The sequence below is a fragment of the Prorops nasuta genome, unplaced genomic scaffold (genome assembly GCF_024137725.1).
Source record: "Prorops nasuta isolate Cenicafe-Biocafe unplaced genomic scaffold, Cenicafe_Pnas_1.2 PNAS00002, whole genome shotgun sequence".
Lineage (NCBI taxonomy): Eukaryota > Metazoa > Arthropoda > Insecta > Hymenoptera > Bethylidae > Prorops > Prorops nasuta.
In genome coordinates, this window is record NW_027116799.1 from 7574492 (window position 1) to 7590589 (window position 16098).

Genomic DNA, 16098 nt, shown 5'->3' on the forward strand with positions numbered 1-16098 from the left:
AGTGCGAATTAATGCTAACTAAAACAACGATCGGTCTATGCAAGGTTTGTTCAACACTGGCTGTTTCCACTGGATACGTGCTCGAGTTAAGTGCAGAAAGCTTTTGGGATCTAGTGAATCATGACTTCAGAATTTGGCCTAGTAAGTATAATTAAATATATTTGTCTCTCTCCTTCTTTCGTTTCAATTAAAAAATAATTTTTTATCAATTTTACGTAGTACGTTTATACTTTTTATTATAATCCCTATTAAAACCCTCTTAATTTTTCGATCGATTCGAAGCTGGTTTGATTATTCTGTAAAATCACTTGCATCGATTTTCCTTTTGAGATTAGAATTGTAGAACCTACTTGATTAAAGCACCTCGATTATCAAATTTTTTGGGAGTAAAGCAGATACAACAGAGTAGATTGGATAGAATCAGTGAAAGAAAGAAAGAAAGTTGAGTCAGTACTCAGTACAGATTACTGTATAGTTTGTAGGAAACTTCATACTACTAGAGCATGTTTGTTTTTTTTAAAAGTCGTTTCAGAGCCTTGACTAAAATGGTGGGGTTAACTCACAGATGCACCCTTCTAGATTTGTGGATGTCGCGGAAGCTGGAAGATTATTGGAAGATCTGGATAATGGGGAAAGTGGTAGGAAGGTTCTTAAGGAGGTGAAAGCGTTGCCAAGGATGGGATGCAAGACCAGTGTACTGGACTGCCTCGGGCGTAAAGGCATACTGCAACGAAAGAAAGATCTGCGTGCTTTTGAAACTACCGACACTTTTTCTACCACTCGTAAGAACCTAACTCTATATGTATACGCAACTTGCACAATAAACATTGCCACTCTTCCTTATCCTCTTTTCAAATAGAACCACATTTTTCCAACCTATAAAATCAGCTTTTAAAAGTAAATATTTACAGTTCATTTATTGTACTAATTAGGGGAGAATGAACCTCGTATACCACACATAGCTTTCTTCTAACAATCTGCTACTAAAATAATTTCATGATTAAAACCATTTTCATAAATAGTATCAAGTTTTTTAACTCTGAACCTCTCGTTTATTGTATTTTGTAATACATATTTTTGGTTAGAAAAAATTATTTATTTTCATTTTATTTATGGAAAAATCATTCCTTTGTAACTTACTTCAGTCAAGTTTTAGAACCTTGGTTGTACTCCAATTAAATTAGTTTAATTTCTTTTAAACTGAAAAGAATGGGGTACATAGTAATATTTTAATTATCTATTTCTTTATATAAATTAAAATCGAGACATTTTTCTTTAATTAAGGACTTATTTATTTCTCTTCCGGTTTAATATTTTCTTTACGATAAAAAAATTGTTTGGTTGATCCATATATCAATTTAATTTTTGATTGATCAAAAGGCTTTCGTCACGCACGCACCTATTATAATAATTGAGCATTTTTTACTGAAATTGCTATTGGATCGAATTTTCTTGAATTCGATGGAGTTGATTGATATACGAAGGGTATTTTGTTAGAAAGAGTAAGGAACCTTCGAGTAACAGTGATTCTCCTTGACCTAGTCTCTACTACTGAATGTTGACTGAAGTCATCGTTCGAGACGTGAATTAATAAGACGATATACATATATGTGTATACACTAAATACCATGATAAAAAACCGTCTCAAATTTTAGATTAGTCCAATCGCTCGTTTAATCCCTAAAACAATTTAATAGACGTTCGTTAAATCATACTTCTCTATATTGCAGATATAACGGGAAGCGCGAAAGAAGTTGACAGTGGACGTTTCACGTTAGATTTGGACGAGGAGGATGAAGATAAAGTAACTGAACGTTAGTTGTGTACCATAAGAATTTGTTATAACGTTAATGCTCCTACTAGTTGTATCTCTTTTTATCCAGTATATCCGTGATTCGTATAAATCTGATTATTTATTCATGCCTGATTTCTCTTTCTACAAAATTGCTTACACCGCTTATAAATGCTCATTAACATATCGTCCAAATCGAGCCAATAATTCCTTTCTTTATCTTTATAGCTCTCTTCTCATTTTCTCGATTCTTAAAGCAATTTAAGTTTATAAACAATCAATTTTTCTGTAATCTTCAATAAACTTAACACTTACTGGAATAACACTCTTATCAAATTAGGGGGAGGGGAGATCAAGTGTATATTAAAAAGAATATAGCTCAAAAAGTGCAGGAGGTGCAAGAGGAGGATAATTCGTGGAACGCAATATTTTGGAGTAAAAGAATGTTTGCAAAATTAGGGCTGTTAAATTTTGATCGGACGGTAATTGGGTGGGCCAACAGTTGCATAATTAGATGGTAATAATGAGATCGACGTGTATCGCACCCAGTGACAGTGACGTGTTTGGGGAGTTTCTCCGGCGATACTATCTGTCGGCTTTCTGGGGCCAGTCACTCTCACTAGCAGAATTTTAACGCGTGTGATTTGGTTAGGTTGGTCAGTCGCTCTCTTTGACTCGCTTACGACGCATCGTATCGTTTGCTGCGTTAACGTAATTTTTATCTCGTGACTTCGTCTTGCTACTCCGACGACTCATTATAATTCATTAAGATCTCTCGTCAATCTTCATTCGCTTCATCGTTTTTTCCAGTGTTCAATCGCAAATTGCTCCTTTCTCTCTCTCGCATTTGTCAAGTGTAAAAATAATCCATCGTAATAGGATCGATAATAATTAAATCGTGAGTGTGTTAAACTGTATGACTTAAAGTATACATCCCTTATTTTTAGTAAACGCGTTTCTCACTCGTTTATTCATTTATATAAACCTGAGGAGATATTCAAGTTTCGAAATTCAATTAGCATCTCGATTAAATTCTAGCCTTGTTCGATTGCTTGTACGCGATCGAAATACAAATTCATTCGAAATAATTCCAAATTGTGTCGAGCACTGTGTGTATGCAAAAGTGTATTCAGTATTATATTTGCATACGAAAGAAATGGCTTTGTGTCAAGAGTGGAGTAAATGCTTTTAATTTTATCAAGATATGATTGGTAAACAATTTATTCGACGAGGAATAAAGAGTAATTTATTTTAATTGACTTGTGTACGCTTTGAATCAAATTACTTCATCTTAAGAAATTCTGTAGTGAATTATTGTTTTAATTGTCTATCGACAAATCTATCAGTCGTTGATGATACGACGCTGAGTATCTAATGTGAACTTGTCACGTGTTTAACTTGTCTAGTTTGGGGACGTAGTGCTGAAAAATTCTCAACGAAAAGTTTATATCGGTTACCTATCATATAACCTAAGTTTTTCAATGCTCAGCATTTTTATTTGGGGAGTGGATATCGCATACATCAATGATTTTTATGTCTCGGCTTTCCTCTGTATTTTGGTTCTCTCATAAATTTAGCGAATCATACTGAACAAAGTTTATTTTTGATTTTGCAATTCTTTACGCTACGGATATATATCTTTGAAAATACCTCAATGATTTTCAGTAAGAAATTATTCTTTAACTATACCTTCCTAATTCATATATTTTGCACTCTTATTTTGCCTTACTGGATGTGTCGTGTCAAATAGGATCTTAATTAAAAACTTGTGATTTAAATCGTTACTTTATCGCATATCTTGTGGATATATTTATGCAAAAAATGATGTGAGTGATTCTTTTTGAACAGTGTGTATTAAAATAAATAAAACGCGTAATTATACACGTTAATGGTAAGAAATCGGTTCATATAGAGTGCAGTAGCTCTTTATTGAAAAAGGTAGCTTATCAGAAATTGATTATAGTGGTGAAAGACAACCTGAAAATTGTGCAATGAGGTTTCGCAAGCGATACTGTCCAAATTAAGATATCAGAATGAATAATTAAATGATCGAAAAACTGATATCAGTTTTCACATGGCATCACCACCAGCCAAATTTTATCTTCCTGCGGAAGATGAAGAAAATTTGGATAATTCTTTTCTTACTGGTAATGGTACGTGATTTTCTGCTTTTATTCTACACAAATTTATGCAATTTCAATATCATATTTTTCTTACGTACTCTTGCATTTTTTACGGTATTAAAACCTTGTATTGGCTCTTATATCGTTTATTGACTTGTATAAGAATTTCAAAAAGAAAATGAGTATTTCGACCTTTGATCAATGAAGTAAATTAATTTGTGCTAAATCAGATGGATTAAACTTAGTAACGATTATGAAAAAATTTTATGTATTTTGTTGGCGTATAGTCTTTATCATTGTAATAGCAACGTGCGTGCATGCCTATATCTAGTATGTAATTTATCATTTGGTTTACACTCCTGTTCATAGATCGACATTAGACTGTATCATATACATAATACCCCTCTCTCTCTCTCTCCCTCTCTCTCTATATATATATCTCTCTTACTCTCTATCGATATAACGCCAAGCAACTAAATGCGTCATGTTATTTACCCACTTGAGATTTTCACTTTATCACACCATGAAGGTAATCTAAAATAAAGGGTCATAAAATAATGGCTAACGATAGAAAATTCTACTCCATATTAAAATGACGCATATGCAGCTATAAATTGCAGTGCACTTTTTTGGTAACCACCCCATATCAATATTTTTCTTAATACTAATACAAATACCTCATCTTAGAGATTTTTTGTATAAAAAGCTAACTTTTTGTAATGCGTTTCAAAAACCTTGAAAGTTGGTAATAATCGCATGATTTAATAAAGTCAATTATATAATATCAAAATATCATCAAGTCGTAATTTCAGTATTTTTTCTACATGAAACGTTCTTGGAAAAGTTTATACACATATAATGATTAGTTCGTGGCAGTAATTATATAGAATTAAAAATTGATTGCACTCGAAGAAATAACTTATCATTCTTTACCGATCTGCATATACATGAACTTTTTTTTACCAGTTCATTAATAATCATCAATGTTTGTTTATTACTAATTAATTGATTAATTAATTAACGCAATAGGGGCAAGGCCGTGACAAAAATCTCTTATTACTTTATTACCAATTTTAAAATCGCATGTCAGTTTACGTACGATATTTTCTAACGCACTATTTTCAGATGTTTCTTTCTTGGCATATTTTTAGAAATGTAAAGTTGAAAAGTTGTTTCTCTCACTTGCATAATATTTTAAGGTATACATTTGTTTAAGGTAAAATATTCGATGCTGGGGATAGAAGACAATTTCAAGAAAAACTTGCTTATGATGAAACATCATGGGAAGACGAAGTGGATCATTCAACAGTTGTAAGTTGTTTTCTACTTTTATCAAATTATCTAAAACTTCATTGCGCTTAATAATTATAATGATCTTGTTTTTACTCTACGCCGTATGCATTTAACCTAAGTTGACCCAATCACTTTATATTGCAACATCCAACTGAAGAGGTTTATATACATTATAGCCTAAAATACTCTTCATCGAAACTCATAATTTTAGACGTGATCTATTTTTAAAGAGGACACACCCCCACATCTTCAATAGAAATAGATTTGTAAGCAAAAGCTGTATGGTACTCTGTCGATGAAATAGAGGGGACTGGATGTGCAATGTCGTCGAGGCGATAAATGACGTATCACATGACGCTTAATTGTTTTCTCACGTTTAAATTAATCTACTACTACCTATTATCTGCGCGCGTGCGCATTCGCAATTTCTGATAAGACCGGAAAAGACATTGTTCCACTTCAATTTTTTCAGAATGTACGATAAAGATACGAACAAGTCACTAACAAGTGACGACATATCACTGGGTTCTCGTTTTTTTCTTGATCAAAAGTTCTCATATCTGAATTGATAATCTTTGTTGCACTTTTGTTGTACGTAGTATTTCGGAGAAGGCGTGCGTGTCACTTGCATTATTCCTCCAATAAAACGAGTTATTTCCGGTAATCCCTCCAAGAATCGTTTTACCATAGTTCAATAATATTTCGTGAAACGATTAATTGTTCTTCGTAATATTTCATCCTCGATTTTTGTGAACAGTTTTTACGATTAAAATAGTTTAGTACCTATTATAGTTGCTTTTTACTATATAAAAGCTAATTATGTTTGGTCGTATTGCATTCGAACGAGTTATTAAATTTATCATTATAATATAAGTGTGTTTAAAATTCAAGCACGTCTACTTTAAGCACATGCTTCGTTGTAGGCACGTATAGAAGACTTAAGTTTATCGCAAAATATCGTAAATTTTATTAAAATAATGTTAATTTATTAAATATGTTTGTTAATACTTCTGAAATTGATTGAGAGGTCTGCTTGCTCGTCAATATCTATTGTTCGTAAAAGTAGTGTTGCCAGGGGTAGAACTACGATTGCAAAATTATGTTCTAACTACTTTTAATTTGTTTGCCGTACCTTCCCTTTTATTCATTCCTAACGTTTTCTCATTTTTTCATTACTCTTCATTCTTTGCAGTTCATTAGACGTTGCCCTATGTCTCTCATTATTTTTGCTTTGTTATTATTACTACACGTTGAGTTGAGTCGGAGAGGAAATTGCAGTGATTATGGAAAATGATGGGAGAGTCCTGGGATAAAAAGTATAGGGGATTCAATAGCCATAGGATAGTGAGAGCCTATAGATAGTGTAAAGAAAGTTCTGGAAATTTGCTAGTATAGATACAGAGAACCTATAGAAGGTTTTCAAACTTGAACCGTCCTCGTAAATTTTCTGCAAACTTTGCAACTTGTTAATCAATCATCTAAACTTTGTATCAACAGCTGGCTTTGTGTTAGCACTAAAATTAGACAAAGGGACCTCTTTTGTCTTAATTTTTGACTATCCTTTTCTAAGACGCATGCACAGTTATTTATCATTTCATTATTTGAATTTTATTCATAGTAACTTTATGTTGGGTATATATAGAAGTCAATATGAAGATAATTGTTGACTGCAGTAGAATGTAAGCGGGGGGGGGGGGGGGGAGGTAATGGAATCAAACAACCGGACTTTCTTTACTTTCGCTTTGAAAGTTTGGGATTCAGATAAACATTGTATTCCACTTGTCATGGCATATAAAAAGTTTTCAAGCGCTGTTATACAAGGTTTTTAACCCTATGTATCATCAAATTAAATAACAAATAGTGTGTAATTCAAATGAATATATTGTATTATTTATAAAAGGCTTCATTTTCTATATTGACATTCATTTTTTGTCATAATTTTCAAGGATTGCTTGATTTCAAGCTTCTGACTATTTAAACCACTTGCACTTGCTATAACTCATATAACTTCTTCCGTCTGGAAACTTTTATCAGTCGAAGGGGAAAAAGTTTTATTCCTACCTCGGTTTTAATTTTAAAGCTTATGAGACTAGCTTTATCTACCAGTTCATTCAATTTTTTTACCTTAGAAAGAAAATAAAATTCTGTTTTCAAGGGACCTCCAATTGCAATAAACATTATATAAAAAATGTCTTCATATATATTTAGAATTATCTGCCATTTTTCTAAGGTTTTATCAACGATTTTTGAAAACTTTCATTCTGATAAGGATAGATTGCCAAAATAAACGAAGTATTAAAAAATTTGTTAATAATTTTTGTTTTTCAATACAATTTAAATTCATCGTACAATGCCTGTTAGTCACTATCCAACTGACATCTTTATCACGTATATTGTTGACTTAAAGTTTACAGCGTTGAAGTGCTTCAAATGTTAGAAGTCTATTTCACTGGCGTAATTGTAAATTATTTTCACATGTGAAGTAAAGAGAACAGATATATTCAATTATTTATAAACGTTTTTTCATGTTTGTCACTTGTTAAATACCTTATCAGCACCATTGTGCGAAGGTACATTAGATCATTGGAGCAGTAGTCCCTTATCAACGATAGGCCAACTTCTGTTTCTGATATATATATATCGAAAGGATAATAATCTCGATATCTACAAATCGATGATCAGTATCGTTAGGAACGTCCCCCCTAAAAGTGTTCTGTTCCTACCTATAGTTTTGTACTTTGGTATAAAACTCTGTCTTATTATTTTATTTTTCATACCTAATTACTATACACTCTCTTCTGTCAACGCACTAACGTCAACCGAGTCCCTGGTTTTTATTTTATTTCAACTTATCTGAACCAATAGTATTTTCATATAGTGAGGAATAGAAAGGATATTTGTTTTGTGTAAAAATTAAGGATTAAAATTTGGTAAAATGCACTGTTGGTTTATTATGGGATATAACAATAATCTGATGGATTTATCGGTGGACAATAAATTGATTTCTTGAAAATCTATTGTTATCGGAGCATTGTTTGAAAAATGAACGATCCAAGGCGATTTACTACGCCAGCCTTGCACGTTTCCGGTGCAATTGATGATTATGGCATTCAAAAAGAGGAACCAAATTCATGGCAGTACAGATTTTACGATATATTTTGCAATAGAATGCCTTTAAAATGTTGCACAAATAAACATAAAATGCAAGTTGACGTATTACCGCCAGAACTGGTCCTACCTAACAAGGTATGTCTCTGGTCGTATGTTTTTTGTTACATTTTAATACTTTTCATAAATTCGATATATACTATTAAATTCCTCTACGTAATAAAACTACTGTTATATTCATTTCTATGTTTACTTTATCATTATTATAATGCATAGGTTGGGGATTCAATTAATAATCAGTTCTTTATACTTGTTGATATCTTCTCTCTCACTCTCTCCCCCTCTCTCTTTCTTAATTTGATTTATTATATTTATGATTTTGTGCATTACTAGAAATTAAATCGTTATCTTCGTGCTGTAGTGCAGTGTATGGATTTTGCCTAAAAGTCACGGAGTGAATTTAGCTGAAATTTTAAGAAATCAACTTCTCGCAGTATATATATATATATATATATAGGTTGGATATGTATGAAATTAGTTAATAATAAACTTTCCATTTGATGCTATTTCCATATCTAAATTTTTAACTCCATGGCTTATGTCTTTATTTACATAGTGATATTTGGGTTAAATAATTAAAAACTCCTGCTTTTTACGAATGAAAGACATACATGTAGTCAAACGTTCAGTCGAGGTTCATGTACACAAGGGGAGCACATCGATTGTCGACAAGACTCCTCGGGTTAGACGACGAGAGCACAACCACAGCTATCATAAGGACTTTGCTTGTAATTGTCTAATTCGTATCGTACGTAAAATTCATCGTGTCTTTATAATATTTTCATTGAAATTTGAAAATAAGGTTCCCTTAACTGTGTATGCAATATTAGGTGGGCTTGAACATAATCGTGAAGAGTTAAACCGATGAAAAGTATTTATAAACCTCTCGTGATATTAATTTTTGTATATTTCTCTTTTGTGATTTTAAAAAGTTTACTAAATCTGCAATGTGTAGTCTATTACCTACTAGGAATTTTATATTTTTATTCAAAGAACATTAATTTTCTTTCAAACAGAAGGGCCCTCATGATTATCGGACCAATTTGCTGACTTCAGCTATTCCATTAGATGTAAAGGTAATTCTTTTATATACTTAATTTTGTTTGTATATGTAGAGAAAGTTTCAGGTTTTAGTGTAATTAAAAAATAAGAAATATTCGTGGATTATATTTAGGTACTTTTGGTATTTGGGAAAAATGATCAGCAGATGGAAATGCTTGCTACGAGTTCGAGGAAGCTGGGCTGGAGTGTGTCTATTGCAAAGGATGCGGATCAGGCTTACGAAATTTTTCACAGTCGAAATCATGAACTAGTGATCATAGATCGCAGAGGGCAACGTGCATCTGAAGCTGATAATATTTGTAGGTATGGTAGATTATAATACAAAAATGCAAGGAGATAAGATGAGATAAAGCTATAATTGTCATAATAACTTGGTCCTTATTATTGCAACACTGAACTGTTTCAAGGAAATATTTATAAACTTTCCATTTTTTAATTATTCCTCAATTATTCTAAACTATTGTACATTCGTTAGCATCTTATCGTCTTGTTTAATTAAATATAAATAAAATGGTCACAACTAAATTTGTATAGATGCAGAAATATAATAAATTGTTTGTAGGGTCTTGAAGAACAGCCCTTCCTATTCGCAATCCGTTTGTCTAGCGCTTGTAAAAAAATCGTAAGCTTTCCTTAATTAAAGTTTTTAATCTATTGAATGATCGCTGCTTTCTTAAGCCTTTGTTTTGTTTTATAGAAGTTTTATCAATGCTGATAAGGATGACATTTTGACTTTAAAACTATTAGAAGTAGGATATACCAGGGTAAGTTTATATTATTATTTTCTTCCGTCTCAATGTTATTATGATTTTATCGATTGAACAATTTCAGGCGTTGATGGAGAGCTCATACGAGGGAATTTTTATAAATGAATTATTAGGAATTTATAATAGCTCAGTATTACCGAAAATTCAGCTTTCAGCTTCACACGCTTTGTACCTGGCATTGGACAGATGTCGAAATATGGTACATGTTACAGATCATGAAAATATTATACAGGTATTTCAACTTTAACAATTAATGTTAACTTTATCCATCTTATTTATTATCTTTATTTTAGTTTGTCAATAAAGTTACTACGAAGTTGTTAGGATATAAATCGGAAGAAATAATGGGGACCGATTTGACGAATATCATGTATTACGAAAATTCTTCATTAATGGAACAACAATTGAATCGGGGTCGTGAATTTGAAGGTGCTATAACTTGTAAAAGAAAAAACAATGAAAGTATAACTGTTAACTGCAGGATAATACCATTTTGTATTAATTTAATGTAAGTTGATTGTGCTTTTATTTAAAGTGACGTTCTCAAATTATTTGTCAAATTTCTGATTTTCTTTCAGGCATCCGACGCATTATATATATGTTTACGACACGATAGGTGAAAGTGGAAGTCATTCTAATCAAATTTCTCCAATGCATACGAATCAAAAATCGTTACCTCGTAAATCTTCTGATACTAGATTTTCTATAATTGAAGGTGTCTTTCTGCAATTTATAATTGTTATTTTTAACTTTTACTCAAAGTTACAAGCACACAGAAGTTTTAATAACTCGCAATTACTTGATTAGGACGAAGACGATCCAGCTTGCAAAATTTGCAATTAGAAGCTCCGATTACTAAAGTCATCACGCTTCTAACAAATGCAGTCGAAAGTGCAGTAAATCCTGAAATGGCTACTAGTGTAACTAAGGTGTGACCTTGACTCAAAATTAAGTTTTATAACTTGGACCGTAAAACTGTATCTTACTCACATATGTTTCTCTCTTTTTCCAAAAAATATTTTGTCTATTCTTTATATTTCTAGGCAATAGATATTCTCAAGACAACGGAATTATATTCTCCGCAATTAAAAGACGACAAGGGCTATAGTGATCCTGTAGCTACTGATTTAGTTGGAGCTTTATTATCCGTAAGTTTTTAATCATTAATGTTATTAAATTTAATTCAATATATTTTCTATGATTATAAAATTTGATTTTATCAGTCACCGAGAACCGCGTGGGATTCTAGAAGATCTTCAACCGATTCGGTGAGGTTATCTTCCTCAAAAATACTCTTTAGTCCAACTGGAGGACGATTACAGCCGAAAGGACTACGAGCATCTAACGATATAGTGGAAATTCTGGATAAAAGCCTTGAGTGGGAATTTGAAATATTCAAATTGGAACGTCTAACTGAGAAAAGGTAATAACATAATTGCAGCCGTAATTCTTACACACTTCTTTTTTAATCATTTTTGTGTATATATATATATATATATTTGTTTAGACCATTGTTATTCTTGGGGACCAATATTATGAATTATTATCGAGTACCTGCAAGATTGGGAATCGACGAGAAGATTCTTCAAAATTGGTTGGCAGTTATCGAATCCAACTATAGGTCAGAAAACAGTTATCACAATTCTACGCACGCTGCTGACGTTTTACAAGCCACTGCCAAATTTATGCAATCCGATCGACTCAAACAAATATTAGAGCCACTCGACGAAGTTGTCGCATTGATAGCGGCTGCTGCTCATGATATAGATCACCCAGGACGTTCAAAGTACAAAAATAGACTTTTGTTAATTAATATAAAAAATAGTAATATGCTATTTCAGGCATAATGATTTTCCAACAAACTCTAAAAATTTCAGTCAATTTCTGTGCAACGCGGACAACAAATTGGCCATATTATACAACGATCTATCGGTACTTGAATCCCATCATGCGGCATTAACGTTCAAAATTTCTCTGGCTGATGAAAAAGCCAATATTTTCCAGGTAAAAAATGCAAAAATCTTTCATTAACTTGAAGAATCTACCATTTTTCATTCATCTCTTAATTTTTTGTTAATAAGAATTTGGAGCGAGAGACTTATAAATTGATACGTCACAATGTCATCGACATGATATTGGCTACGGAAATGACGAAGCATTTCGAGCATTTGGCAAAATTCATGAACATTTGTAGTGCTAGAATTGGAAGCATGGCTTCTGAGGTGAGAAGAAATTTTGAAAGAATTTTTGTTTTAACTTGCGTTTTTAAGTGCTTTATTGATTTTCAGGCGCCAACTGATAGCATGATAGACATGTCTGTGCTGCAGCAACCAGATAATGTTTTATTAGTCAAGAGGATGATGATCAAGTGTGCAGACGTTTCAAATCCTACGCGGCCCTTGAAAAGTTGCATTGAGTGGGCTAGGCGGATTGCTGAGGAATATTTCTGTCAGGTATACTTAATTGTTAACCATCAATGCAGAATTTATCATGCAGAAGAAAAAAGCTTTTCGTTGTAATTATTTTAAACTTAAAAAGAATGCATTAAACATACCAGTTGTTTTTGACTTTCAGACCGACGAGGAAAAAGTTTTAAAAATTCCTGTTGTAATGCCAATGTTCGATAGGGCAACGTGCTCAATACCAAAATCACAAATCGGTTTTGTCGATTTCATCATCAACGACATGATCGAAGCTTGGGATGGTAAACGTCTCTTCTATTTTGGCGCCTATCTATTTTCATTTTATGCTTGAGAATAATAACGCTTCCTCCTATTTTTGCAACTTTCGATAAAATAACTCAGCACCTTCCGTATTCCTTCTATTTTTAAAACTCGCGTAATTTCGTTTTCCATTCTACTATTTTCTGACCAGCGTGAACATTATCTCTCATTTATTTATATTCATCACTCTACTTTGGTGTTAATTCATTGTTTCTTTTTGTAGCATTTATCAATATGCCAGAAATGGTTGGTTATATGAAACACAACTACGAAAAGTGGCAGATATATAATGTAAGTATGCTAACGAACACAAATTTATAACTATCACATTGTAAACATCTGCTTTAATGGGCATACGTTAAAAATAATAGTATATTAACGTATAAATATATTTGCTGAGTAACTGATTCGATACTTGCCAAAAATGTCGTAAGTCAGGACGTAGTGTCCAAATTGACTGGATTTGTTATAAAAGCTGGTCTTGCGATAGGAAACTGTAAGGAAAACATTAAAACGGATTGGGGAGGAGTTTTAATAAGAATTTCATATTGAAGTAATGAAATAAAGATTTTCTTATTTGATTACAGGAACAGGGGATAACGACGTTGCAGGATATTAAAAAACTACAGGAGCTTCCTGAGCTACAAGTACCTTAACTGCCCTGAATTTGTGGACTTGAGAAACTGCCACTCACATCCCTCCGTCCCATTGATCATTCATTGTGAATTTGTGCAGTCATGAATCATATATTTATACTATATACATTGAACGAAGAATTTTTAAAAAGTTGCGTATCGTTAAAAGTATTTATCTAATATGATTTTAGTAATTTTTCACATTCATCATGTATTCATTTTCTTCTGTTCCGATCAACGAATCATTATTGTTTTCGAATACGTTTTGTGATAAAACTTTTAGCTTGTACATATAATTAATTCATTTAGTTGATTGTACAGTACTACTAACATCGACGTTTTGTAATTGCATATATGATAGAAAGACAATCTCAAACTATGCATTCAGTACACTCTGTGTACCTTTGATTAGCATACTTAACTTTTTGTCGATCTGCGAATACCTTGTATTTGAGATTACCGAACCAGCTGCAGGAATTAATAGTATTGTAAAAGTAATTTCATTACTATCATGTATAAATGATAAATAATAGTATACTTGAGATGTTGATAATTGACTTATTACTAATTCTTCAATCCCTACATCTTCCTTCTATTAATTATAAATCTTCATTGATGATATATTTGGCATTTGCCATGAGGTAATTCAATCTTCGCTTATTTTTTTTTTGAAATTTTTTGGTCCCATAAATGTTCATTGACTTTTTCATCAAAAAATAAATAATAATGTTAAATAAATCATAACCATAATGGGGAATTATTTTAATATTTATTATATACACCTAATATTTCAGGAAGGGTTGGTTCATTTTCTATTAAATAACTCATGGTAATATGTCGGATTTCACTTTATTGTATTTCTCAGCCAGCCAATGTTGTTAACCCTATTTCTAGGAGTTTTGTTGTTACATTATTAGGCGGTATTTGAGTTTCTCATTTGCTTCCATAAAATTGTTGTTTTATATGGGTCAGACAGATTATAACATTATGAGTAAGACGAATAGTACATAGTAACTATGACATTTTCGTACACCCTATAAACAGCTTTAGTAGACTGTTGTAATAGTTATTACAATTCATCGTGATTTGATGAGTGGAACCATGAAAAACAATACCATAATATATTATCGATAAGCCATCAAGTTACAAGAATGGTACAAACAGATGTTACTAAGTCACAAGCATTATTTGAGGGATATTCATATTAATGCGAGTGTATACATAAGGTGTGTATGTGACGAGGATAGTGTTTCAAGGATAATAATCAGAATAATAATATACCCTAAGCATAACGATTAATCATAGTCGTTTTATCCAGTACCAATTAAGACATATAGCTGACCTACTCCTAGGCGAGACTTTGAAAATTTTGTCAAATAACGCTTAAAAAACTTAATTATAGATTTTTAGTGAAATTGAAAAATTCGTAGTTGATATTAGAAATTACGATTATTGGTCGATTACGCGTACGCTCTAAACTGCTTAATTAAACCTACCATTATCACTATAATGCCGCACAATGTTACTTATCTCAATTGCTAACAATATAAACTTAAACATAATTTTCTCAGCTTTTTATACTCCCAACAAGTGCTTTACTCATTCTTTTCTCTATAGTTTTAAACGCCATTGTACTTGATGCATGAAAAGTTTTGCTCTTTGAGAATACATGTAAACTTCACTGAGCGCATCAGTTAAAGACTCAGTTTTTTAATCCTCCCCTTTGAATACCTTAAAGGATCTAATCGTATTGTGATTTAAAGCGAGGTGGCGATCAATGGCTGTTCAAAGCCAAACGGATGTTCTGAACATGAGCAATAATGATGGTATCTTTGCACTTGCCGCTAGTAAAATAATTACCGCGCTTTGAAGCCCTAATCAATAGAATTCATGTCTATAATTACGGATCTCTCAATATGGATCATTAAGAAGACACACACACATAAAGATATTTTTTTTACGACTAGTCCCGAGGGAGTAATCAATTTTTGTTATTTTTTACATTGAAAACCTTATCCTGCCGTGTGATCATAATGTTTTGGACAAATCTTACTTGTCTCTATACATCGATAGCGTTCATCGTGGTTCCTTACGAGATTCAACGGACACACACACAAGCACACACAACTCGAAAGATTTTTAGTAGTATTCCAAGAAGACAAATATAGATACAGCAAAGAGATACGAGAAATAAAAGAAATCGGCAAAAAGCGATAGAGCAAATCTTACGAGCACTTCTCTCGACAAACTAAAAGACGCGTATTAAAAAGTTTCAACCGCAAGCTCGATACTAATATTACCACTCTTAAGAAAGAAAGACTGTTATTAAAACTAAGAAAAGTAATTGTTACAACTGGTATCGTTATAGCAAATGCTGTACGCACAATGATAAGGGCACACCGTGTAAAGCGTCGATATTTCTGAAGATTTATTAAAGGGAATCGAATATTACGACAGGGTGTATAATAGGTATGACGTGCTAGAAATTTGGAGATGATGCTGGAGTTTTAAGCGATTAATGGGGGGGTGTTTGCA

The 16098-nt window shown here is 32.3% G+C and overlaps 1 protein-coding gene across 2 annotated transcripts; it reads left to right on the forward strand.

The window, feature by feature from the left end:
* Positions 1-105: 105 nt before the first annotated feature.
* On the forward strand, positions 106-14887 carry Pde8 (phosphodiesterase 8). 2 transcript variants are annotated; one of them, XM_066742475.1, is made up of 20 exons: positions 106-141; positions 566-782; positions 5132-5226; positions 9393-9452; positions 9551-9741; positions 10001-10060; positions 10136-10202; positions 10270-10437; positions 10499-10704; positions 10778-10920; positions 11013-11134; positions 11249-11353; positions 11429-11628; positions 11713-11991; positions 12083-12209; positions 12287-12427; positions 12494-12658; positions 12780-12909; positions 13152-13219; positions 13516-14887. In XM_066742475.1, the coding sequence occupies exons 1-20, from the start codon at positions 121-123 to the stop codon at positions 13582-13584; spliced, it is 2634 nt and encodes an 877-aa protein (XP_066598572.1). In that variant the 5' UTR covers positions 106-120; the 3' UTR covers positions 13585-14887. The 2 variants fall into 2 exon arrangements, with proteins under 2 accessions (XP_066598572.1, XP_066598579.1); XM_066742482.1 differs by lacking the exons at positions 106-141; positions 566-782 and having other exon boundaries at positions 5146-5226; positions 10499-10713; positions 10784-10920; positions 12476-12658.
* The last annotated feature ends 1211 nt before the right edge of the window (positions 14888-16098 follow it).